At 43.8% G+C, this 26,476-nt stretch overlaps 1 protein-coding gene across 1 annotated transcript in view; it reads right to left on the reverse strand.

Annotated features, from left to right (window-relative positions):
* Nucleotides 1–26,476, reverse strand: part of ABCC2 (ATP-binding cassette, sub-family C (CFTR/MRP), member 2) — a 71,292-nt gene that overhangs the window by 22,647 nt on the left and 22,169 nt on the right. Inside the window, exons 6-20 of the mRNA XM_005885454.2 lie at nt 26,311–26,415; nt 25,813–25,868; nt 24,377–24,608; nt 23,362–23,525; nt 22,129–22,306; nt 19,068–19,322; nt 17,917–17,982; nt 15,884–16,021; nt 15,135–15,281; nt 13,210–13,294; nt 12,460–12,526; nt 10,825–10,951; nt 7,324–7,500; nt 5,424–5,591; nt 3,870–4,050 (exon numbers count right to left, since the gene is read on the reverse strand). Of these exons, the coding sequence (XP_005885516.1) occupies nt 3,870–4,050; nt 5,424–5,591; nt 7,324–7,500; nt 10,825–10,951; nt 12,460–12,526; nt 13,210–13,294; nt 15,135–15,281; nt 15,884–16,021; nt 17,917–17,982; nt 19,068–19,322; nt 22,129–22,306; nt 23,362–23,525; nt 24,377–24,608; nt 25,813–25,868; nt 26,311–26,415 (2,146 nt within the window). The remainder of the gene's footprint in view (nt 1–3,869; nt 4,051–5,423; nt 5,592–7,323; nt 7,501–10,824; nt 10,952–12,459; nt 12,527–13,209; nt 13,295–15,134; nt 15,282–15,883; nt 16,022–17,916; nt 17,983–19,067; nt 19,323–22,128; nt 22,307–23,361; nt 23,526–24,376; nt 24,609–25,812; nt 25,869–26,310; nt 26,416–26,476) is intronic.

Genomic DNA, 26,476 nt, shown 5'->3' on the forward strand with positions numbered 1-26,476 from the left:
TAAAGACTAATTAAAAAAAAAGTTGGGGTAAAAAAGAAGCTGACCAAAACCTTCAAAGAAAAAGCAGGGGAATAAGATATTCATAAGGAGCTTTGATATCTTCAATATATTTCTGGCAATCTAGAATTAGGGCTGTGCACATGCCCAAGGAAAACTTGACAAGACCTTACTCTCTTACCTCTGGCTACCTTCAGGCTCTATGTGCAAGCAGAAAACAAAGGCTAAGGCAGAATTGTGAATTGTTTGCTGGAGTGATAAAGACATGCCCCCACCCCCTACCCCCAGTCTCTCAGAAAAGGCAGAATGACTTATTGGTTTCCGGCACTTAAGGATATCATGTTCCATCATTAACTGACCCCTCAGCCAACCAAGGATAGACTTCAGTTGCCACATATGACAAAGGATACAGACTTAACAGAATTAGTTCAGAAAAACTTTGTTGTGGAACAACACAACAAACCCTGGCAGAGGAGGGTGGAGAGAGAAATCTTATTTCCAGCATGATTATGTTATTTTAAATTGTCAGTTTTCAACAAAAAAAATTATGAGGCATACAAAAAAGCAGGAAATTATGGGGCCATACACAGGAAAAAACAGTCAACAGAAACTGTTCATGAGGAAGCACAACATTGGACTTACCAAACAAAGATTTTAAATCAGCTATTATAAACATGTTAAAAAACAAAAGAAAATAATATATAAAAATCTACTGGAAAATATGACAATAAGTTCTCACCAAATAGAGAACATCAATAAAGACTAGAGTTGAAAAGTACAATAACTAAAACAAAAAATTTACTAGAAAAGCTCAACAGCAGATTTGCTAAAGAAATTAGTCATGTGACTTGATCCAATCAACCATCTTAAAGTGCTCCAAGCTTGGACTGTAGGGGATAGAAATAAGACAAAATGAAGAAACACTGTCAGAATTCTAGGATCCTATAGGGTCGATAGAGCTATCTAGCCATGAACATGTATTATCCTTCAAGAAAAGGGAAAAATGTTCTGGAAGGCAATCCAGGGATTGGCTGATTCTCAGTTTCAGAGATTGGGACCATTTTGTAAGGCTGGAGGGGGTGGGATCACCACCTGGTGATCCCAGAAAATAGAACCAGATGCTTATTAAACCTTAAAATCGAATGGAACTTGTCCTGCTAGGTTTTGAACTTGCTTGAAATTCATGACCCTCTTTTTCCTTCTGATTTCTCCCTTTCAGAATGGGGATGCCTATCTTGTGCCTGTCTCACCATTGTATTGTATTTTATTATTTAAAAAAATATTTTTATTGATTTCAGAGAGGAAGGTAGAAGGAGAGATAGAAACATCAATGATGAGAGAGAATCATTGATTGGCTGCATCCTGCATGCCCCCTACTGGGGATCCAGCTCACAACCCCAGGCATGTACCCTGACCAGGAATCCAACTGTGACCTCCTGGTTCATAGGTTGACGCTCAACCACTGAGCCACACTGGCCGGGCATCACCATTGTATTTTAGAAGCAAATAACTTGTTTGATTTTACAGGTTCACAGATGAAGAGGAATTTTGCCCCAGAACTCTCAGTCTCAACCACAATGGATTTGTGTGAGCTAGAGATGAAATCAGGATTTTGAGTTGGCATTTAGATGAAATTTTGGACTTAGAACTGATAATGGAATAATTAAGACTTTTGGGAATGTTGGGATGGAGAAGCACATAAATTTTGGTACAACAGAGGATAGATGTTATAGACTGAGTTGTGTCCGCCCCGCAAAAAAAAAATCATACTTTGAAATCCTAATCCACATTGCCTCAGAATGTGGTTCATTGTAGATGGAATTAGTTGTTAAGATGAGGTCAGACTGGAGTAGGATGGGCCCCTAATCCGACATATCTGATGTCCTTATAAAAAATGGGGAGATTTGGACGCAGAAATGTACATAAAGGAGAATACCATGCAAAGATGAAGGCAGAGAGCGATGGAATGTGTCTCCTAGCCAAGAATGCCAAAGATTGCCAGCAAACCACCAGAAGCTAGGAGAGAGGCTTGGAGCAGGTCCTTCCCTCGGAGACCTCAGAAGGACCCAACTCTGCCAACACCTTGATTTTGGACTTCTGGGCTCCAGAACTGTGAGACAACAAATTTCTGCTGATTGAGCCAACCAGTTTGTAGTGCTTTGTTACAACAGCTAGTTAGGAAGCTAATAGAACCAATGTTAATACAGATCACATTGTCCTCCCGCCCTTCCCCTCATTCTACCATCTGGTGGTTTGTGCCTCAAGTTCCAGAACCAGCGCTACAGCTTGCCAGGCACTGGAGCTTACATAACTGCTCAGCATTAGCCTATGAATTTTTACCAGGACATGAGCTTAATGAGATATTTTGCAAAGTATTCTTTGTACATCAAAGATATAATTCTTCAAAGAGGTCATCCACCCATGGGGGTTTATAACAGAATACAAAACTCAGATTCAAGCAAATAGAAAAACAAAAATAGTATATAGCCAAACCGGCTTGGCTCAGTGGATAGAGCGTCGGCCTGCGGACTGAAAGGTCCCAGGTTCGATTCCGGTCAAGGGCATGTACCTGGGTTGCAGGCACATCCCCAGTAGGAGGTGTGCAGGAGGCAGCTGGTTGATGTTTCTCTCTCATCGATGTTTCTAACTCTCTATCCCTCTCCCTTCCTCTCTGTAAAAAAATCAATAAAATATATTTTTAAAAAATAGTATATAATTGGCATAGTAAAACTGTCCAGGTTAGGGTGACTGGTTATCAGAACAGTAACTCAGAGGGCATCAGACACTGGCCTTTGCTTGGACCTTAACTCCCAGGCATGTGCTTTTTGTTTTGTCCAGGCCAGTCCCTAGAGCACATAAAGGTTGATGGAAAGCTTTGACCCCTTCCTTTCTGCTGGTTCCTGGTATCCCTGCCTCACTCTCCTGGGCTGGCTCTGGATCCCCACCACCCACACCATCCTGTTCTTTGTTCCTGCCTTGTCCCTCCAAGGCATACAGTCTTCCTGGTCTTCTCTTTTTCCTTCTCTTGTGCCCCGAAGATGGTTTTAAACCATCATTGTCTTGACCTTGAAGCCTAAATATGCTCCCACTTGCAGGCTCTGTAACTCTCTCTACTGACTGACTTCCGGAATGGCCCAGCGCCCTCCAGGTCTTGCTTTCTCAATCTTGACCTTCTGCTGATAACTGCTACCTGAAGAGAATACCCAGAACTATGCAGAAGACTACCCAAGGTTCTTGGGAACAGGACTCCATTACTGATGGAAGCTAACCAGTGACCCCAATGGTGGTGGTATTAGGGGCTATTTCTGTGGTAATACTGTGAGTTATACTATGCAACTACCATGATTTTTTCTGGTTCAAAACACCCAATGGTTTTTGATGTATTAGTCAAGATTCCTTTGTTAGAGCTTATCAAGAATTTAGCAGTACACTTATCAAGGACTTAGTATTAGCCTATGAAGCTGTCCAGAAAGTTGTTTTAAGGGGTTTGGTGGTGGGTGGGGTGGGATGTGTGACTTAGAGCAGTTAAAGCAAGGCATCAGTAAAAGTGGGCCCCTTGTGCCACTGGTGTTTCTTCCACAAGGGCTGATCACCCCAAACTCCAGTCACACCCTTCCAAAGTGTGCCTTTGATTACATGTCAAAGACCAGATAAGCAGGATGAACCTCCAGTTCGGCTCAGGCATAGAGTTTCTATGTCCATGCTTCTTTACAGAGACTCAACACAGAAAGAACAGATTTTGGATCTCTGGGTAATTCACACTCAAATCTAGTTCACTGGATACTGAGCAGTTCAGGAGGTAGATATTGGTTCACTACTTCCATTCCTTGCCATACCCAAATTCTATCCCCGTTCCAGTTGTCCTTACATACCTGTGGCTTCTCCTTCAGGACCTGCCTGCTTTACAAATGTCTTCAGGTTCTTAGCAAACAGTCCTTTCTTGGCGAGCAGAGCACGGTAGGACCCCTTCTCTGAGATGGTGCCATTCTCCAGAACCACAATCTCATCCACTTGGGGAAGAAAGTGAATGCTATGTGTAACCAAGAGTCGAGTCTGTAAAAATAACAGTAAGTTGTGCTGATAACCCTGTGTCCACCACCTTCCTTGTCCTACTCTAAAGAATGAAAAAAAGATGACTCAATTCACTATGGGGCTTTGCTCCAAAATGTGGCCCTGACCACCTGGCCTCTGTTACTTCCTCTTTCCTTCCTAGCACCTCATCCTAAAACCTGACCCATGTGTAAGATGAGACTCCTGAAAAAAAAAAAAAAGAGAGAGAGAGATTTCTGTCATCATTGTGTATATACTTGGAGATTTTTTATAGTGACAATGAAGTATGCATAACACACATTCTCTTCCAGCTTCTTGGGTAGCCAGGAGTTTGGCTTAGGAATGTCACGGGACATAACTAACTAAATAACTAGCTAACCAATTGCCCCTTTTGCTAACCAGCTAACGACCTGAGCTAATAAGAACTGCCCACCCCGGCCAGTGTGGCTCAGTGATTTAGCATCAACTTATGAACCAGACGATCAGAGTTTGATTCACAGTCAGAGCACATGCCCAGGATGCAGGCTGGGTCCCCTGTGGAGTGCGTGCAGAAGGCAGCTGATCAATGATTCTCTCTCATCATAGATGGTTCTCTCTCTCTTTCCCTCTCCCTTCCTCTCAGAAATCAATAAAGATACCTTTAAAAACAAACAAACAAACTGCCCAGATTCTTTCAGCATGTTAGTGACATTGTGTAACAAGAAACTTTGTCTTTGGCCCAGGTCCTCCCTGGTGTGGGATATGACATTCCTTGTATTGCTGTCTATTGATAAATCACATGACTACTGAAACAGGGGTTCCACTCAAAGGAAGACTAACACTCATGGATCATTAATGAAGCTCAGATAGGGGCCATGGGGTTAAAAGAGCCTCTGGAGAGAAAACCCAAGCCCACTGTCTCTGTCTGGAACACAGACACTGTTGGGATGGGAGAGCTTATTAGCATAGACTTATCAGACTTGTAGACTAAGTCACTTATTAGCATAGACTCCTATGTTATCTAAAGGGGCTCACTAGGAATAACAAAAGACACTCCTAGTATCACTCAGGAAATTCCAAGTTTATGAGCTCTGTGCCAAGAACTGGAAACAAAAACCAATAAGTCTTACTATACCACAGATCTCAAAGTGCTTTCTATCATAATCAATCATCCTAATGGGCTCAATGCCCAAGCCACAGAATAAGCTAGAATTTGCCATGACCTCAAGATGGGAGCCCTTATGGGCTTAGCTCCTGGAAGACCAGTCTGACACTGTCTCCTCAGCAGCCCAGGGGGGCAGGTAAATAAGGAAATCTGCTTCAGGACTGCAGCTGACCTAGATGTGTGCCCCCGAAACACATACCTTATGGCTTTGCCCCTTTAAATGATTCCTCACCTTGCTTTTCAATAGGCCATTGGGACCCAAGACCTTATCGAAAATGTGTTTTCCCACGTGAGCATCCACGGCCGACAGGGGGTCATCCAGAATATAGATATCTGCATTTTGATAGGTAGCTCTGGCCAGGCTGATGCGCTGCTTCTGACCCCCACTGAGATTTATACCCTGAAGAAGAAAAGCATTTCTATTAAGCACTGTGCCCCAGGCCTGCCTTCACGGAGGCTACTGAGGAGGGGTAAGAAAGAGATGTTTCTCAATAAGTTATTAAGGGCTTACAAATCTTCAAGTTCCTTTATACAAAAAGTAACTTTAATTCAAATAAAACCCTTTTGGCCCAATAATTAAAGGCAGGCCCAACTTACCATTTTCTACTGTATAATTTACTTATTATTTTTTGTTGCTTCCTGTCCCATAAGAATGTAATGCTATACCAGGCAGATTTTCTCTGTTTTGTTCATGGTTGTAACTCCAGCACTTGAAACAGTCTCTGGCACATAGGTGCTCAGTAAATGTGTGTTGAATCAATGAACAAAATCACTCTAGAGCAGGGGTCCTCAAACTTTTTAAACAGGGGGCCAGTTCACTGTCCCTCAGACCGTTGGAGGGCCGGACTATAGTTTAAAAAAACACTATGAACAAATTCCTATGCACACTGCACATATCTTATTTTGAAGTAAAAAAACAAAACGGGAACAAATACAATATTTGTATTTGCATGTGTCCCGTGGGCCGTAGTTTGAGGACCCCTGCTCTAGAGCTTTATCTTCACAGCTCTTCTAACATTTCAAGATCCTTGTCCCCAAAGACTGCTATAGGCAGTTTTAGTAATGGGGATTGTTCAAGAGAGAACCACAGGCCCAAATGGTGTCACTTGTGCTAAAGCCCAGAAACACCAAACCTAGATGTAATACTTAAGCTAATTTCTGTTTCAACCTCTCCCAGAAACACTTAGTCAACCAGTGTGACATTTTCTAGGCAATGCCAAGGAGGTAATCTATCCTGTGGGCCTTCTCCATCTCCCCCCACCCCCAGCCCCGCCCCAGAAAGAAGAGGCTTTCTGCATGATAAAGACCTTCCCTGGTCTCTTCCTCTAAAAAACAACAACAACAAAAAACCCAAAACACAAAAACAAAACAAACAAACAAACAAACAAAAAAACCAGATGTCCAGGTGCCCCCAAATAATTTCTTTCTTTCTTTCTTTTTTTCTAATAGCTTTCTTTCCCCACCTTTTTTTTTTCCTTTCTATTTTTGTATAACACTTGGAGTGCCCTTAGAATTGCTAGATGGGATTCTGCCCCATTCATATAATCAAGTCAATCAGACCTTCAAATGTACTTGGTTTAATTTTGTTTTTAACAGGAGGGAGGATGAAAACATCCTAAATATGTAATAATCAGGGATTTCTAAACAAATTATTCTCTATCCATACAATGGATAAAATACGCAGTCGTCATTAAAAATCCATTTTTAAGAAAGGCATTTAATAACATCAGGAAATAATCCACACTAAATATCTGTCTGTTCAAAGCAGGTTACTAGAACCCTTCTCTGACCCTTGCTGATGTACAGAAGTAGAGGCAGGACACCTAAGCTCTGGTCCTGCTGCTGTCCCTCCGCCATGACATCAACCTGGGGCCAGTCACTGGTTACTTAACCTCTCCGTCCTACCCTCCTCTTCCCTTCAGAGCACATAATCCCTGTATTTGCTTCCAGGTACCAAATTTAAAATTTCTGGATTACTACATTTGTATAAAATATTGTACAAACTCATGTTTTCTGGTGTTTATTCCCAACATGACCACCGAAATTGGTCAGCTATTTTACTCCTATGTACTTCTTTGCCATCCTCACCATTTTTTCTTTGATATTTCTTCACCCTTTAAGGTTCTAAGTACCTTCTCTCCAATCTCAGCCAGGTCTCCCCCGGGCAGCACTTTCAAGTCTTGGAGGAGGGCACAGGCCTCTAGAACTTGCTGGTATCTCTTTTCATCGAATTCTGATCCAAAAAGGATGTTGTCCTTGATGGTGCCATTCTGGATCCAGGACTGCTGTGGGACGTAGGCTATCGTGCCCTAGATGGGAAATATGAGACCACAAGACAACAGTTGTACCTCCAGAAAATGCAGGGTTGAATGACGGGGTGGCAGGAGCCGGAAGGAACAAGTGGAACTTAGACTTGAAGAAATGTATGTCAAATTGACTGAACATCTGATATTTATAAATGTATTTGAATTTTTGCACAAACCATGGAAAAAGAATTCGAAGTCCTACTCGTCATGTAAAGTCCCCTTTTTTAGACTCTCACTTTCTAGCCTTGATCCTGAAAATGGGAGGATTAGTGCATGTGCTGGCTCTAGAACAGGGTTCTAGTCAGACCCCAGTGAGTATACTAGAAGCAACCGAGGGCTAACACTGCCAGGGGCCTGGTATAGATGACAGCTGAGGAAGCAAGAACTAAGAGATTGGAATTAGGGTGCAGGCTGATGCATGAAGCAGATCATGTCCAAAGAAAGATGAGCCTGACAAAAGCCTGTGTTTGAGGAAAAACTCAGTTATGAGGTAGCAAGAAAACACTTCCTAAAAGGAGTTAAGAAACAGAATTAAATCTGTAGATGCTGCACAGATACAGAGATCAGACCAAAAGGGAGAGGGGAGCTGGGTGAAAAGGTGAAGAGATTAAGGACTACAAATTGGTAGACACAAAATAGTAACAGGGATGTAAAGTACAGCATAGAGAATATAGTCAATAATCTATATATATGAAACCCTAATATGCAAATAGACCGAACGAGCAACCAAAAAACTGGTCACTATTACGTGCATTGACCACCAGGGGGCGTGCACGGAGCATGGCGGGTATCAGCCATGGCGGGATGGTGGAGCAGGGGAGTGGGGGCACTGGTCACTGTCATCAGGGCGCGCCTCTGGTGATTACTGAAAATTCTTTGCTCCTACATGCTGCTATCCCACCAGGCATTTGCACCCACTGCCAGCGCTGCCAGCGGGTGCAAGTGGTGGCTGCCAGCCCCGATCGCCCCTGAGCGCTTCTCTACCTCCCCCTGCTCCTGAGGGGTGATCGGGGCAGCAGCCACCACTCGCACGTGCTGAGGGCACCGGTCCCGCTCACACCCACTGCTGGCACCAGCCCCAATTGCTCCGCGCTGTCAGCAGGTGCGAGTGTCAGGGCATGGAAGCGGCGACGGCAGGAGCGGGGCTGCTGGCAGGCAGGGGACTGGGGGGCCACGGCAGGAGGGCCGGGCCGGGGTGCGAAGGATGCCTGTGCCCTCCGCAGCCTCATGGCCCCAGTTCCTTTCAAGGTGCACAAATTCGTGCATTGGGCCCCTAGTATTGTAATAACCATGTACAGTGCCAGGTGGGTAGTTGAAATAAGGAAGGACCTCTTTATGAAATATATGACTGTCTAACCCCTGTGCTGTACATCTAAAACTAATACAAAATAATACTGAGTGTAAACTGTAATTGAGAAAAGTCTGTAGAGTGTGCTCTGCTACACTGCATGTGGATTAATGCAAATTAGCTCATTAGTTATTGGTAAATCAGGGGATAATGTCAGTATAAAGTAGAAGTTCTTAAAAAGGTCCAAACATGTCAATGTAAAGCAATCAGGAGTGAGCTTTCTCATAATTAAAAAGAAGGCTTAGCGATATATAAAGACCTTAAGGAAAACAGCTAAAGATCTATAGACATGCCTCTTTTTGGTGCAAGTAACGGCTGGTTAAATGACTCAAAGTACCTATAGTTTCCCCTAAATGTAGCTCTCTGAGGAAGGTGAGAGTGCTGATGAGGACGCCATGAAAACATTTTCTCTCTGTTAAAAACATCATAATTGCCTGGCCAGGTAGCTCAGTTGGTTGAGTGTTGTCCCGTACACCAAAAAGGCTGTGGGTTCGATCCCCAGTTGGGATGCATATGGGAGGCAGCCGAGAAATCTCTCTCTCTCTCTCTCTCTCTCTCTCTCTCTCCCTTCTTCTCTCTCTAAAATCAATGAAAAATATCCTCAGGTGAGGTTTACAAAACAAACATAATTGATAAATATGCCTATATCTTACATCAAATTTTTGTATTGGAAGCAAGTGCCCCCAAGGAGGAAAGGGAGGCCCTGAACTAATTGTGATGCTGGGAACAATTGCCAGCAGAGATTTTGCAGTGCTACTGTTTTTATTGCCATTGTTTATTATCTTAAAGTTATACAAGTTTAATAATCTGTTACAACTCTTTCCCCTAAGTCTTGTTATTTTTATTGCACAATTTTGTGGAACTTGAAGTTTTCAGAAACACATATAGGTATAGCAGAACTGCCTATACTCTGAAGGGAAAGATCTCTATTCAACATTTTTCAAACTTTAGTATGCATATGAGAATCACCTGGGTAGCTCATTAAAAATGCAGATTCTTAGCCCTAGTCGGTTTGGCTCAGTGGATAGAGCATCGGCCTGTGGACCTAAGGGTCCCGGGTTCGATTCTGATCAAGCTCTCTCTCTCTCTCTCCCTTCTTCTCTCTCTAAAATCAATGAAAAATATCCTCAGGTGAGGTTTACAAAACAAACATAATTGATAAATATGCCTATATCTTACATCAAATTTTTGTATTGGAAGCAAGTGCCCCCAAGGAGGAAAGGGAGGCCCTGAACTAATTGTGATGCTGGGAACAATTGCCAGCAGAGATTTTGCAGTGCTACTGTTTTTATTGCCATTGTTTATTATCTTAAAGTTATACAAGTTTAATAATCTGTTACAACTCTTTCCCCTAAGTCTTGTTATTTTTATTGCACAATTTTGTGGAACTTGAAGTTTTCAGAAACACATATAGGTATAGCAGAACTGCCTATACTCTGAAGGGAAAGATCTCTATTCAACATTTTTCAAACTTTAGTATGCATATGAGAATCACCTGGGTAGCTCATTAAAAATGCAGATTCTTAGCCCTAGTCGGTTTGGCTCAGTGGATAGAGCATCGGCCTGTGGACCTAAGGGTCCCGGGTTCGATTCTGATCAAGGGCATGTACCTTGGTTGCAGGCTCCTCCCCGGTCTGGGTGCTTGCAGGAGGCAACCAATCGATGTGTTTCTCTCACATCGATATTTCTCTCTGTCTTTCCCTCTCTCTTTCACGCTCTCTGTAAATCAATGGAAAATATCCTCAGGTGAGGATTAAAAAAAAAAGAAGCAGATTCTTGGAATCCACCTTGAATCTGATTATGTATGTAAGGTGAGGCAAAGAATCTACAGTTTACAAGTGGACCAGGTGTCTCCCAGACCTTTTACCTATACAGCAACCTGACAGCAGTGGTGGCCAGATTCTAGTCCTCAGTGCACCCGCCCAGCACGAAGTGGCCCACATTTGAGTCAGAGTCTTCCCCTTGGCATTCCCTCTCACCTTGATGGTGATGTGCCCATGGACATTTTCCATTTCTCCCAGCATGGCTGACATCAAGGAGGATTTCCCAGAGCCCACAGTGCCCACCACAGCCACCAACTGGCCCGGCATGATGTCCAGGTTCACACTGAAAGAGAGAAGTTTATTTGAAGGAGATGAGGGGACTTATTCAAGAGGAGTTAGAGCCACTTCTCAGACTCTCTATGGGAAGTCTGGTATTTGGAGATTTTCTCTCAAGACTGGAAAATTTGTCTTTGGTATATAAGACTCCATAGTGCTTCTTTAATTATTTATTTTTAAGCTCTAAGAGCCTAGAGCGTGAGTCCTAATGTATTCAACTTGTCTATGAGCTGTTTGTGCCAACTTTGGGTTTCCATTGGAAAAATTCTCTTAGAACCAACATGGTACCATTGAACAAGACCCCAGTGGGAGCCTGGAGACCTGAGTTCAAGTCCCAACTTTGTCTCTGCCCAGCTGTGTGATCTTGAAATGTCACGTCCTCTGAATTCTCATTTCTAAACTAGTGGTGTTGGACTAGGTTATTGTTTCCCAAACTTCGCTCTTCAGTGAGACTAGCCATCCAATGAACACCTGCTGAAAGCACAGACTGCTGCCCGCTCCCCTGAGACATGGCTGTGTCTGGCTGGGGAGACATCCACACTGGGCTAGACTCCTAGAAACTCTGTGTGTCGGCCCTGTGGTTTGAGTTCCTGGAATATTAGAACCTCAGAAACTTGTTCATAGTCTTTCCGAAGCTGCCCATCAAGCTGAACTTGTTCTAGACTAATATTAGCAAAGGGGGAGCTGTGCCCAGTCTTCTCTCTGCAAAGAGAGGCTTTCAGGCTGGGAGGGTTCAGGGGAGGAGTTTCTGGCCTGACACATCCTGGGGCAAGCTCCAGAGTCCATGTTCAAGGCTGTGGAAACAGCAAAGAAGGGTGGAAAGGCCTAACTGTAGCAGGGAGATGAAAAGGGGTGCCCGGACGGCCGGCTCAGGCTCCCGGTGTATTGTGTGTGCTGTGCTGGTGGATGGCTGGGTGTTCTGTTACACGTAGTGCTTAAGAAACACATTACATGCAACGCTGTGGCAAGAAGGGGTTGGCTCAGGGCAGAGAAGGTGGCTGCAGCGTGGAATGTAGGGATGGGTTATTTAGATGTAAAACTCCAGACCTGAAATGGAATCTTATAGAAAAAGCTCCCATTGTCCACTCTGGGGAAGGAACGCCAACGTTCTTAATTACATTAAGTGAATGAATGAACTTAAATTGCGTTCATGTTCTTGTGTATATCCTCTACCACACCCGGAGGCCCAGGGCACCTGCCCGCCTCCAGCCACTATCTGCAGAACTATCTGCAGTACCTTCAGCCACAACCTGCAGAACAAATGCCTTCAGGGTTCTCAGCTAGACGTGTGTGGTCCCACAGCAGGAGAGCAGGTTGGCAGGTGCATTCAAGAGCAAAGAGGCCCAGGATCTTTGCTGTCAGCTCATCCTTGCAGCGGCTGAGCCTGCACTGCTATCTAACTGAACATGTGCACACAGCTCGACTTCCCATGTGTTCTGTTATATGGAATTTTTCAGTCACAGGACAGGTAAGGAGAATCGTGAAGAACAGCAGGATGGAAAGGAGGCAACTCACTCTCGAATTGTGGCTTCCGTCTCCCGGTCCCAGGTAAAGGAGGCCTCAGAAAACTGCACGACTTTGTCTGTTGAGAAGAAGGCCCTGCTTTTAGTCAGACGTAGGTCCCCACCTGCCTGTCTGCCTTTCAGCCCTCACGTATCCCTCTCCGCTTCCTCCAGCAGATCCCCAGATCTCTGTCCTGTGCAGGCTCGCTCCTGGGGTAGACCAGAAGTTGCCTGTATACAAAGTCCTTTCTGATTCAGGAGTCCCAGGCCTGTTTTGAGCCTGGATTTCAAACCTACAGACTCTCTGGGTACATTCCCAGGCCCTGTCACCTAGTTTCCTGGTACAAATTCCACCGACATATATACATATCCAGCTACTCCCTACCCCGGATTCCACTCCAACTGCTCGCTCTGGCCAGGAATGCCCTCCCACCGTTAAACCTGCGTTTTCCTTCGCTCCAGCCTACCTTACCCCTCCACAGACTCAGCTCCGTGCTGACTTCTGCTCTCTAGATCCTTTGCAGGATTCCCTGCTTATCCTCAGAACAGCTGGCTTAAATTTGTTTAGCAATCTGGCCAAGCAAGCTGTTCTAAGTGAAAACACAATTAAGTAAAAACAGTACACTTATATGCAAATGTTGGTCGAAGATAAGTCCCCTCACTCCCCCTTTCAATCGATTTGCTACTGCTGAGCCCTTGTATTTCAGAGTTCTGGTGCCAGCACTGTGAATAAGTTTGGGAAACAACTTCCAAGTTCATTTACCAAAATGACAGTCATGTCGAATGGCAGATGTGTCCAAGTCATCCCCTCCCAAGTACTTCTCCAGCCGTTCCAAGGAAACACTGGCCTGGAGAAGAACACAACGCATCTCAAGAGTAAAACATCCAATGACAAGCACAAGCAGGGAGAGGACTGTGACTGTCACCAGCCCTGGTTGTGGAAGGAGACAGTCAATCTGCCAGGCTTCTTGCCCATAATTTGCCACTTGCCCCTGGACCCTCCTGACCCGCACTACAGACGCGGCCTCCCCTCAACCCTGGGAGCCAGCCCGTCCTTCTGGACAGAGATAAATTAAGATGCTCTATTTCAATCCTTCAGAAAACTGAGGAGAGGGGAGCAGGGAGAGGGAGGCAACTCTACTGCTCTCTCTCCAATTTGTAACTAGTTCCAGAAACTGTCTCGCCTTTCTCTAAGATAAAACGCTAACTTCTATCTGGTTCTGGCAACTAGGCCCCTGGCGTGCTCTTCTTTAACTGAGTCCGTGCCTCAAGGACCCATTCAGTGACCTAATGGAGCCACTACTGGGACTCTGTTGAGCAACTGGCCAGGGCGCACTGTGACACAGGCCACATAGGTTGAGCTTCAATTGCAACTGATGTGTGTGTTGGCAGGACACCCAGTGGTCCCCCTGGAATATGAGACATTGGGAAGATTTCCGGGAGCTTTGCAAGGATGTTTCTTACCCCCCCACGCCCCTCTACCCCCTCACCCCGTCTGCCAGGGAGGCTGTCAGGAGATGGTTTCTCGTCACCACCTGGGTTCTGATGAAGTGAGGCTTTCTGCTTTGCCCTCTCCTTAGGGTGCAACCACAGACTATAAAATTGCTCGACAGCTGCAGGGACCAGCTCCTCAGAAACAGAACACCCCCCTCCCCCCACCTCCAAGTGCATTGTCCTCTGGCCCCTTTTGTCTCAGTGTCATCTTGTGGGACAGGGAATATAGGAAGCTGGCACTTTTGCTCTCGCTATCTACGTAATAAACTCAGTCCAAAAAGAGCATGTTGTTTCTTTATCGGCCATACCCGCCAGTTTTTCTTAATGCCATCCAGGACAGGGAGGCCGTCTCCTAAACCCCAGCCTGTTTTGGCCTGAGCTGTTTGAAGTCAGCCACCTCTGAGAGGAACACAGATCACCACACTCTGTCAGCCTGGCTGCCTCGCCTGCCCTGTGGTCTGCCCTGTGGGCTTCCGTCTCCTGGTCCCAGGTAAAGGAACCTGGACATCATGCCGGGCCAGTTGGTGGCTGTGGTGGGCACTGTGGGCTCTGGGAAATCCTCCTTGATGTCAGCCATGCTGGGAGAAATGGAAAATGTCCATGGGCACATCACCATCAAGGTGAGAGGGAATGCCAAGGGGCAGGTGGGGACCTACACAATTATTAATTGTGAATTAATAATTAATTAACATACATAATTAATTATTTCCATTCCAGTGACCAGGCTCAGTTTTCAGGACCCAGAGGCTCCCTCCTGAACTCCAAACTCATTTTCTGACAGCTAAGGCTCCCAAATTGCCTCTGGTCTTACCGTTAGATGGCTCATACAGAGAGAGGGTCTTTTTTCTTCCTTCGTCCCATAGTTCCCTAATGCTACATAAATACCTCAGGAGCTTGGGGAAATGTGTGGACACTAAGTTGGGACAAGGGCTTAGAAATGTTCCAGGTACACAGGGTTAATCACTGCACTGCCTCCCTGTGAGGCAGATGAGAATCCTCACTTTATAGTCAGATCAATGGGCTCAGAGGGCTTGTGATTTTACTAAGATCAAACCATCCTTCTTCAGAGATCAAACAAATCTGTCTGGTTGAAAGTTTACCAGCAGAAGCTGGAAATGAGATATGATAGACGGATCAATTCTAGAATCTAAGGCTTTTACTCAGAGGCCATCAGTTAGCAGTGAAAGTTCCTACCTGGAGCAGCGAGGAGATCATCATGGGAAACATACCCAGGGGGAAGCGTAGGATATTGAAGAGGGTGATGGAGGTGAAGGCCTTTTTTGCATCCAAAATATTATTGCTATCCACCAGGACATAAACTGAAAATGTGACGACAGATACCTGGAAAAGCAAGGTCATGAACAATGTATTCCTAAAAGGGCTCCGGAACACAGTAGATCAGAGTTGAAGGAATCTTAAGGATCATCTCAACCATCCCATGTTACACATGAGAAAGCTGAGCCCAGAAGAGGAGGAAATATCTTTTTAAAAAAAGGAATGCTTCACGAATTTGTATGCCATCCTTGCGCAGGGGCCATGTTAATCTTCTCTGTATCGTTCCAATTTTAGTATATGTGCTGCCGAAGCGAGCACGGGAGGAAATATCTTGCCCGAGTCATAAAGTCAATTAATGGCATTGCTGGGACTTGAACTTGGCTCCTATATCAGTGTTTCTTCCTCTATTGACCCACGTGGCCTCCCTGAGAAGACAAGAGGCCCTCCTTTGCAAACCATTCCTGGACACCCTGGCAACTTGCTCTGGGCCCCCAGACCACCAAACTATACACAAGGGTGAAACTAGAGTTGGGCATGAGGTAGGATAGGGAGTTGAGCAGGGTGGGGCAGAGTTTGGATTTCCTGGTGCGACCTAGAGGTTCTGGGAAGTCTATCTAGGACAGACTTTCTTCTTCAGGAAGCTGACCCGCCTACAGACTGTCACTCACCAGGATTGGAGTTGAGTATAAGAGGAACATTATCATAGACTGCATCTGCCCAAAGGTGAGCAGATTCTTGAGCTCTTTCTTCCGAATGTCATTGACTTGGTTTCTGAATGAAGGTTCCCAGGCAAAATATTTCAGGATCTAATAGGATAGAAAAGAACACAGCTCACACCGTTGCCCCAAAGGACACTGGTATCTCATCTACCCAGGTGTTAGGACATGGCCCCCAAAATTTGGGGAGGGGGCAGAAATCCAGATTATAAAGTTTGATTACAGAAACATAGCTTATATTTGTTGACAACCTACTATGTACAAACATTTTATAGACATTATTTTACTTAATCTTCGTAACAATCTAAGGGTGACCAACTGTCCCAGTTTGCCCAGGACTAAGAGCTGCCCAGTACACAAGGCTTTTGGTGCTAATCCTGGAAAATCCTGGGCAAACTAGGAAGAGTTAGTCTCCTACTTTTGTAGAATTATTTTATTCATTTTTTTACGTTAAGGAAACAAGTTGAGAGAGGCTAAGTAACTTGCTCAACCTCACCAATTATCTGGTAATAGAAGTAAAACTCAAAACCAAGTCTGTTCATTTTGCCACATTAGCAGGAAGGCATATCAGAGCCCTTTGTGGAGACATATCAGGGCATTAGAAGGGGCCTCCATTGCACTTTCAAGAACTTGGGGTGTAAAATCCATGAATTCAAAACAACATATATATTTAAAAAACACCTCATTGGTCACCTTTGGAAGATGAAATGCATTATTTTGAAAGTTGGTAAATAGAGGAAAGAAAAAAAAAGCATTTATCCTTTCTATCCTATATAAATTTTATTTTAGGATAATTCCTTTTTATAGAATTTCAGCTAACCAATGCCAAAGGAATTATAGAATTAAAATATCACCCCTTTGTAACTCCTAATGAAATAATAGATCAAGGCAATGACAATGGGTTTCAACCTTAGCTGCATATTAGAATCACTTAGGGAGCTTTTGAAATATATGCCTGGGGCTTACCCCTAGAGAGTCCAATTTAAATGGTTTGAAGTAGGGCCCAAGCCTCAGTGAGTTTTAACAACTTACTGAGGGATCAAAACATGCTGTCTGGGCCACAAATCAGTGCTCCAGGTGCAAGGATGGCAGGACATTTAATAAGGATGAATATAGACTGACAGGGGTTACTATTGTAGATTAAAAGCACTACCAACTAAATGGCCTATGTGGATATTCTTTGGATCCTTATTCAAACTAACCAACAGTTGCCCTAGCCAGTTTGGTTCAGTGGATAGAGTGTTGGCCTGTGGACTGAAAGGTCCCGGGTTCGATTCTGGTTCAGGGAACATCCCTGGGTTGCAGGCTCAATCCCCAGTAGGGGGCATGAAGGAGGCAGCCGATCAATGATTCTCTCTCATCATTGATGTTTCTATCTCTCTCTCCCTCTCCCTTCCTCTCTGAAATCAATAAAAATACAATTTTTTTTAAAAACAAGTCTTTCTTTTAGAAATATATAGAAAGTATTTACTAATGAAACAACAAGATAATCTGAGATTTGTTTTAAAATAATTCAGCAGAGCATGAAGTGGAGAATGGGGTTATAGATGAAGCTAGTTAGGTCATGTTAATTATTGCTGGAGCTGGCTGATGCCCATGGGGATTGATTGTATCATTTTGTCTACTTTTGTGCACAATCAACAATTTGCAAGGTAATGTAAAACAAAACAAACCACTATGGTAAATAAATAGAAATCAAGGTACAAATGAGGTCCTGAGAGGGGTACTAGGAGAAGAAACAGGAGACTGTTCATTTCACTACTGTATCACATGGCACACGGTAGGGAATCAAATATTGAAAGATGGATTGAATTGAGGGGTAAAGAGAGGCAGCATGTATTGATTCTGGCCTTGCAGACTTTTGATGTCACAGGACACCCCACAGGCCTAGAAGCAGGAGTCCACAGCCTCTACCAGGTTTGTTAAGACCGAGACCTGCCGTCATTGCACACAGAGAAGGGCCAGCTATACCCTCGGCTTCTCACCTTGATTCCATTGAGAATCTCATTCATGATCTTCAAACGTTTGTCTTTCTTATTCATATTTTTTGCCTGCCAGGAAAAAGTAAAACAAAAATAAAACACACTTCCATGTGAAAGGGTCCAGATTTGCTGTAGATGCAGATGGTAGGTCTTGGTGGCACTTGTGGCTGGCAAGAATTTGAGGTGCCAAGTGATGGAATGTGTCTCTCCCACTCTCTTTGCCCACTCTGCCCCTGCCACACCCACCATCTTTCTGATCCTTGAACGTGCCAAGCTTATGTCTGCCCCCAAAGCATTGGCCTAACTATTCTCTCGTCCCAGGTTATTTTTCTCAAGGCTTGCTCCTTCATGGTCAGGCTTGTGTTGTTCAGAGCTCAGCTCAAATATCCCCTCCTCACAGAGGCCTTTCCTGACCCCGTAATCTAAAACAACTACCCACTCACTTGCTATCACATCACCCTATTTAATTCTCTGCATAGTACTTGTCATGACCTGATATTTTTTTCTTTGCTTTTGTTTGTTTATGGCTTGACTCTCCACCCCAAGTAGAATGTAAACTCTACTAGAACAAGAGCCTGCCTACTTGCTGTTGTGTTCCCAGAAAAGCAATATGTACAATAAATATTCTCAAAATAATTTGTAACTAAATGAATGCAAAATGAATGAATAAATCATGTACACCATGGAGTCCACACACCCCACTTATGATTTCTGGCAGCACTAAGGACCACCCACCTAGTGATAGCAAGATTGGTTGCTAGGATTTAGGCTTAAAGTTTGAGTCACTCTGTGAATGCTCTGTGTGGTTGGTGTGTATTGCTATGATGAAGAAACAGGGCCAATAATCACTATTCTAAGAAGAGCCCAGTGGAGCATGGTGGAAGAGATAATTATGTTCAGGGTCTCTGGGCAGTTCTTCTCTATCCAATCAGGCTTGTCCCTGTAACAATGAAGGAAGATAGCGTATATAAACCCTAAGAGTGGTTAGAAGATAAAAAGGGGAGATAGGAAAAACCAAGTTCATTTGGGATGGTGGAAAGTCTTCCATCAGCTTTGCTCTGCCCACACTCCCACCAAGAGTTAGAATAAAATAAGCAAAAGACTTTAGACTTCGAATAAAGTGTATATATCCATAGGGTGCTCTGCTTGTTTACCTGAATAGCCTTATTCTTGGTGGCGATTATCCCATTAGCTGGGATTAGGAGCAACATCACCCCAACACCCGCTAATACTGAGGGTCCCAACTCTATCCATAGGAAGTAGATGGATAACACAATCTGTAGAACATTTGACCACAGCAGGTGGATGAAGTTGGTCACGTCCATGAGCTTCTGGGCATCCACAGACATCAGGTTCACTGTTTCTCCAACGGTGTACAGCTTCCTCGCCCGGTTGGATAGGTTCAGTGCCTAAAGATAAAGATTGAGATTGGGACCCATGGACAAGGCCAAGGATACTGGGAAGTAAAAGGGGGAACTCAGGAAGTGAGAACACAGCAAAAGGATGGGCTCCATGTAGACACAACATTTTCAAGGGGCTGTGCCTTCTTGCCTCCAAATTTCACACACAGTGTTCCCTCATTCTTGACTATGCTTTCCTGTTATTCTCACCTTCTCCAAACCCACACCTCCCCACACTTTTTTGCTCAGAAAATTCCTATTTATTCTTTAGGGTCAGCTTAGATAGAACATATTCTGAGAAGACTTCACTGACTTTCAAGCTTGGGTTTGATACCCCTCCGTGTACTCTTATAACATCTTGTGCTCACCTCTTTCATTCTATTCATCACCCTGAGCTGTAATTGTTTTGTTTTTTTTCTATTTCCCCACCAGATATAAATTCTGTGAGGACAAGGACTACATCTGTCCATTTCACTACTGTATCACATGCCACAGGGTAGGGAATCAAATATTGAAAGATGGATTGAGTGGAGGGGTGAAGAGAGGCAGCATGTATTGATTCTGGCCTTGCAGACTTTTGATGTGGCAATGTCATTTGGAGCCATACTCGAATGAGGAGGTTGCAACCATTCCAAAGAAGGACAGAGATCTTAGAATGGTGAGGAAAGTTGTGGGGTTCACACATTAGAAGAAAAATGACTAGTTTCTTGTCAGAAATTTGCAGACAATGTCTAGATACCTGAATCGTACAGTATGGGCCTCCTGTTTGTTCTCATGTTAAAGAGATCAGAAGGCTGATCCCATAGTTCTGTCACTTACAAGGATGCCTGGCACATTAGAGTTAGAGGTGGATTCTCAAACCAGCTTGCACTGTGCTCACCAGTCACCATCTTCCTGGAAGAAGGAAAGCTTTCTTCTAATTCCCACAAAGATAGTGTATGAGCTACACGTGGCCCTAGATTTTCACCCCAATATTTCTCCTAGAAATTCTACTGTCATCTTAATCCACCAATACATTCTTCTTAGGAACATACCAGGATTCTTGGTTATACAGTAAAAAAGAGGGACATTTCCTAAAATGTTAAGCTACTAAAGTTCTAGAGAAATCAGTCCACTTCTATGCCTCCTCTTCGGTATGGAGAAGAAAAGTAACATCTAATTACCCTTCAAGATAATCACTATACTTTTCTTTTTTCAGTAAATCTCAATGAAGTGGAAAAGTCATTGATTTAGTCCAAATAGCCCTTGTCTGGGGACAGGTCTTGGCTATGTGACTATAGGCATTGCATAGCACTAAGCCTATTTCTCTGTAAAATAAGGATAATGTAATTATTTCACAGGGCTATGGATTGATAATGAATGTTAAAAATGTCTCTTGACATTTCATAAATGAAGCATTGGCTAAACATAGGAAATTAGTCTGTTTTAAATTCTATTTTATTAGCAATATTTATTTGTCTCACTAAGAGCTCTATTTTATAAATTCCTTTTAGATTGTAACAGTTGCAAAACCTGGAATATATTAAGAATCAAAATAGTGGGAATGGATGATCACAATTGTAAAAATGTACATTTGTAGAAATGGCTGAGACGGCCTAGTTAGTGACCTTATATCCTGCAAACCAGCAGAAATCTAGTATCTTCAGAGGGAATAAGGTGACTAAAACACTGATTTGTGAGGAGGCAAATGCCAGTGTGAGGGTTTCTGGGAGTTCCAAGGACTTGATCAGACTTTTAACCCAAAGACATCTGGATTACTTGTCTGGGTGTCTTGATGAGTTAACATCTACTGAGGGAATAAAAAGACACATTGGTGTCGTAAGAGAGGAAAGCAAAGGAGAAACCCAGGGACTACCATGGAGAAATCAATGATGGAACTCTCTAGTGGTGAAAGAATACCAGGAAGAAAAGGCAACTGTTTGATGTTCTGGCCTACAAAAATTCCTGTCTCCTCATGTATGAATTCTCTCCTTAGGCTTATAGTCACTGCTCATAACTATTATAGTTCCATTTCTTTCTTTTTACTTGTTTCTTCTTTATTGAGATACAATGAACTCTATTTTCATTTTTAAGGGACAAAATGAGACTTCCTTCACCTTAGTATCTAGGATATAAGAAAAATACAGTTAAAACATTAAAAGCAGCACATCAGAGGGAAGATGAGGAAAACCATCATAAGGAGATGGAAAAGCTCCCAGGTCTGCAGAACTCAGAAGGCAGAGTGAACATATTTAAAAAAAAAAAAAAAAAAAAAAAGAGTCAGGCAGAGGAGGGATTAGTCAGCCACTAAAGATTTAGAAAAAGAAGTCTCTAAGCAAAAGTGGGACTAGAGGGATAAAGCCCTGGTCCATAGAGCATTCTAGCCTATGGCAAAATTGCAATTTGAGATGGATGCCCAGGCCTTATGAATGCTGTTTCATGTAGTATTGCATTTAAATGTTGGTGGTTTTAAGAGTCTGCCCTTGGCCTGCTTCTTTCTGACTTTAAATTCTTTCCCAAGACGTTTTCACCTTGTTGAGAGGTAGGAAGAAGAAGAGGTTTGCAAGGCTGAAAAGGCAGGTCCTGGGCAGAGAACAGCTTGCCAATTTTCCCCTAGATTGCATCTCCCCCTCCTCCCCAGATACCTATATCTATGTACACACATTTCATATTTTAATTTCCAAAGAAACATTAAATAAGGCTGTATAGCTAGTCAAAATTAAGAGTTAAGGCCAGTTATCATTTTCACCAAATTTTCCTCAATCTTGGAATACTAGTAAGTGCTCACATTTACTAAGGGGGCGTTCTTTGGTGATGCCCAACACAGTCCACTTACCTTTTTATATACGGAAGCCATGATGGTTGTCCGTACATTTACGCCCAGCGTGAAGCACAATTGAAAGTAATACTGAAGACAGCAAGACTGGAGGAGGGCCACAACGAAGAAAAGGATTGAATAGAGATACCCAATCCACACATAGGCGTCACGGTCATTTGCGAAGGAGATCAGCAATCTGCCAGAGCAAAACCGAGTAAGTGATGGCCGCCAAGCCTCCGAGGGCTCCACACTCCTCGCGCACAGCCAGCTACCCTCCCCTGCCCTGTAGGTGACAAAGTGACCAGAACTGCCCAATGCTCTTGGAAGACTGAGTGTCACAATCATGCTAGCGCTCTTGCTTTGGTTTGAAGATGAGCAGGAAGAGCTTGGGTTTGATGACCCATGGCTATGAGACAGGATTATGGATGATGTACAGAGCTTTGTCCCTGTCTCCCTCCAGCCCTTGGTATAAATCGACTTGTGGGACAAATCGATTTGTTCCTAGACAAGGCAAGCCTGGAAGGAATTAGGACATGTATCCAGAATGAGTTAGAAGGGCTTCCCCTGGAGGATCGTTCATTCATAGATCCGGGCAGATTGTTAGGTCTTGTCATGATTAACCTGAACCTCCCATTGAAGGCTGAGACTGTGGAGCAATGAGGTTACAGACACGAGGTACAAGGCTCTCCTGGGATATGCTGCCCACCTCTTGGATGTGGCTCAACCCATAGAAGTTTTGTTTAACAAGAAAGAACACCTAACAAGTATCTGGCTTCCAGGGGGACAAGGGGAGGGAAGGGAGAGTTGGAATGGAGGGAGACCTGAAAAAGAGGGAGGCTAAAGGACATATCTTAGATTTGGAAAGCTACCTTGCACCTTTCCTGAACACAACACTGTACATTGGAAGAAAATTGTGAGCATTTTTTAAAATGGAAGTTTAATGGCCTGGCCAGCGTGGCTCAGTGTTTGAGCATCGACCTATGAACCAGGAGGTCAGTTTGATTCCCAGTCAGGGCACACGCCTGGGTTGCAAGATCGATCTCCAGTTGGGGGAGTGCAGGAAGCAGCCGATCAATGATTCTCTCTCATCATTGATGTTTCTCTCTCTCTTCCTCTCTCTTCCTCTCTGATATCAATAAAAAATATATATTTTTAAATGGTAATTTAATGATAAGTTCCTGCCTGCAGACACAGGGGGCAAAAGGGAGAGTGGTAGAGGAGGCGCCGAGACAGCGCTGGGCTGAGACTCACTTCAGCAGCTGTGGGTTCAGAAACGTGAGCGTGTCGTATACCAGCTTCAGCAGGAATGACTTCAGGAGTATGCCATAGAAGGTTTTGAAGAGGGTCTTGACCAACCAGGACTTAGGAAAGTCTTCTGCGGTCCCAGACTTCTTTTTTTTCTTTTTAGCTTCTTCCTAGGTACAACACCAAACAGCAACAGTGTCCCCAGAGCTGCGAGTGTAGGTTCTGTCCTGCACTGACAGCTCCAGGGCAGAGCCCTGAGCCCTGTCGCCTTCTTGTACAGGTTTGGTGATGCACAGTGACTTTCAAGAAGTATTTTCAAGTAAAAAAAAAGTCAAAGAATTAACTGCCAATGCTAAATTCCACTAAGGTACAAATTCTAGAACGCTAAGGTATTATTTTATTTTATCTTTCTATTTGAAAAAACATTTTATTAGCCCTAGCCAGATTGGCTCAGTGGATAGAGTGTTGGCCTATGGACCGAAGGGTCCCAGGTTTGATTCTGGTCAAGGGCATGTACTTCAGTTGCAGGCTCCTCCCTGGCCCGGCCCTAGTCAGGGGCGTGCAGGGGGCAACCAATCGATGTGCTTTCTCTCACTTCGATGTTTCTTGCTATCTTTCCCTCTCTCTTCTACTCTCTCTGAAATCAATGGGAAAATATCCTCGGGTGAGGATTAAACAAACAAACGCTTTCTCTCTCGATGTTTCTTGCTATCTTTCCCTCTCTCTTCTACTCTCTCTGAAATCAATGGGAAAATATCCTCGGGTGAGGATTAAAAAACAAAACAAACAAACATTTATTATAGAAAATTTCAAATATACCTCAAAGGAAAGCAAATAGTACATCATACCCCTATGTTTCCATCGCTAAGGTATTCTTAGTGTTGTGACTACAAATAATAATATAAAATACACTACAAAGTATAAATGATGTAAAAAATGTGAGAACAGAATCACCATGACACGGATGTCCTCTTGCCTGAGACATACAACACATTCACACAGACCCTCATGGAAAAGTTACCAGGACAAGGACATCTTGGCTTTGACTCTGGTTCTTGTTCAGCCCGTGCAGCTTGGTGGTTCCAGACCTCTGGGCTTTTTGCTGCCGTCTCTGCAGTGCCCGCCTGGCCTTCGGCAGCTCCCCGGCCATGCGTGTTTCAAATTTGCTGCCTAGCACCTTGGTTTTACTCTGTTCATCCACATCCCAGACATCTTCGAGCGTCAGAGGCTGCTTGTAGCCTTTCAGAACAATGCTAGAATGAGATGAGCCAGAGGCTGAGACCTTACAGGCTGGGTCAGAAGCTGTCTCCTGGAAGCCTCTATCAAAGCCCACGCCCCAGTTCTGGGGTGGAGGGCCAGAAGAATGAGACTTCTCCCTTGCTCCACTACTCCATCTCCTGACCCTTTAATCTTGACAGAAGAGTGAGGAGAACAGGAAAGGGGCCCAGTGTGGGTAACAGAAGGTGGTAGAAGACAAGAGAAGAGAAGGGGAGGGGCTTTACTGAATTAAGAGTCAAAACGGCATCACCTCCCCCTACTCCTGCTCCTTCCTCCTCAACACTGGCTGCCTCTTTGCTGCTCTGGCATCTCCTGCAGGGCCTCCATGATGCTCTTAAGGAACTGAGCAGATCTGGAGGCCACCTCCATATTGTCTCCCTAGGTCAGAGCTCCTCAACCTAGGATTTGAGAAAAGGGATAGAAAACAAATTATGTCTTTATTTTTAAAAGCTTGTAACTGATATTTAGCCTTTCCTTCTAATATGAGTAAAGGCAGCCAACCAGAGTTGTAAAAAGGAGTACCTGTGCCTTTGTCCCTGGGAGAAATCACAGACGTTTTCATAGCTCATTTACACTCATCACTACTGTGAAACTATGGTCATTGTTAGACCCATCACTAGATCTTGTTATTTAATGCATTAATCAAGAAGCACTTGATTTCCACATCACACATTTGGTCTTTAAAAAAATATTTAGATAACCATATTTCAATATATTTGTTTTCCTTAATAACCTTTGTCTTTTGTTTTATTCATTGAAAACATTACCTGGGTGTTACCAGACAAAAGAGTCTATGGAACTACAAAGGACAAGAATGCCTGCTCCAGATCCTCTGGGAGCCCAGGACAACTAATTCATCCCTTGCCCTCCAAATCTGTGCCTCACTGCCTGCCCCCACATTCCCCTGTTCCTATTCTACTGCCACCTTTTCTTATAGCCCTTCCTTTTCTCCAAGGAACCCCCAGGCTACCAAGAGCAAATATATCCCATCTTTTCCTCAGTTTTCCAATCTGCCCAATGAAGGGAATTAACTAAATTAATCTGTCAGAACATCCTCAGACTCTAAGAAGAGGAGATATGGAGGCCACAGGAGGCATTTTGAAAAATTAAGATTTCCATCACTTTCAAACGATTGAGGAGGTGGGGATAGAGACAACCCATTCTCCAGGCATTTCCTACCTGTCATACCAACTAAAGGTAATTTTACTCAGAAATGAAGCCGTGAGTGATGGATTCTGCAAAACACACAAAAAAATCAGAAAATAAATCAATTGGAAACAGGAACTCCATGGGACTCTAAAATCAGAACCTGATCTATGTTCTAGAAACTAGATATGGTACCGAAATAGGCTGGTCAACATACATTTATTTGGAGACCCTAAGGTCACCAATTGAACAACCATCAGACCTTCTGGCATAGAGGTATGGATTAACTGTCTATGCTAAAGACTGGTGGGTCAATATCCAAGTCAATATTTCCATATTCTAGTCACCTTCCATTGCCTTATGTCACAAAATGGTCTTATACTGTATTCTGGGCTCGGGGGACCTCCAAGAGACATAGCCATCTCGGGGAACCTGTGTAAGACCTAGACACCTAGCCCTTGATGCCTTATATATTGATCAAGGGGCCATCCAAAAAAATAATCTATGCGGTGGGTCTATTTCAAGTCTCACATCTGATGAGCCTTTTTCTGAAAATGCTGAAAGGACCAGGATCAGGATCTGGAATGCATAGCAGATGAAGAACAGGCAGGAGTAGGCTAGACTGGAGTTGTTGTCCTATGGGGAAAGGAAAAACAAAACAAAGAGAAAATGAACCTTTCATCCAAATGAAGTCTAC

This window comes from Myotis brandtii, unplaced genomic scaffold, assembly GCF_000412655.1.
Source record: "Myotis brandtii unplaced genomic scaffold, ASM41265v1 scaffold902, whole genome shotgun sequence".
Classification (NCBI taxonomy): domain Eukaryota; kingdom Metazoa; phylum Chordata; class Mammalia; order Chiroptera; family Vespertilionidae; genus Myotis; species Myotis brandtii.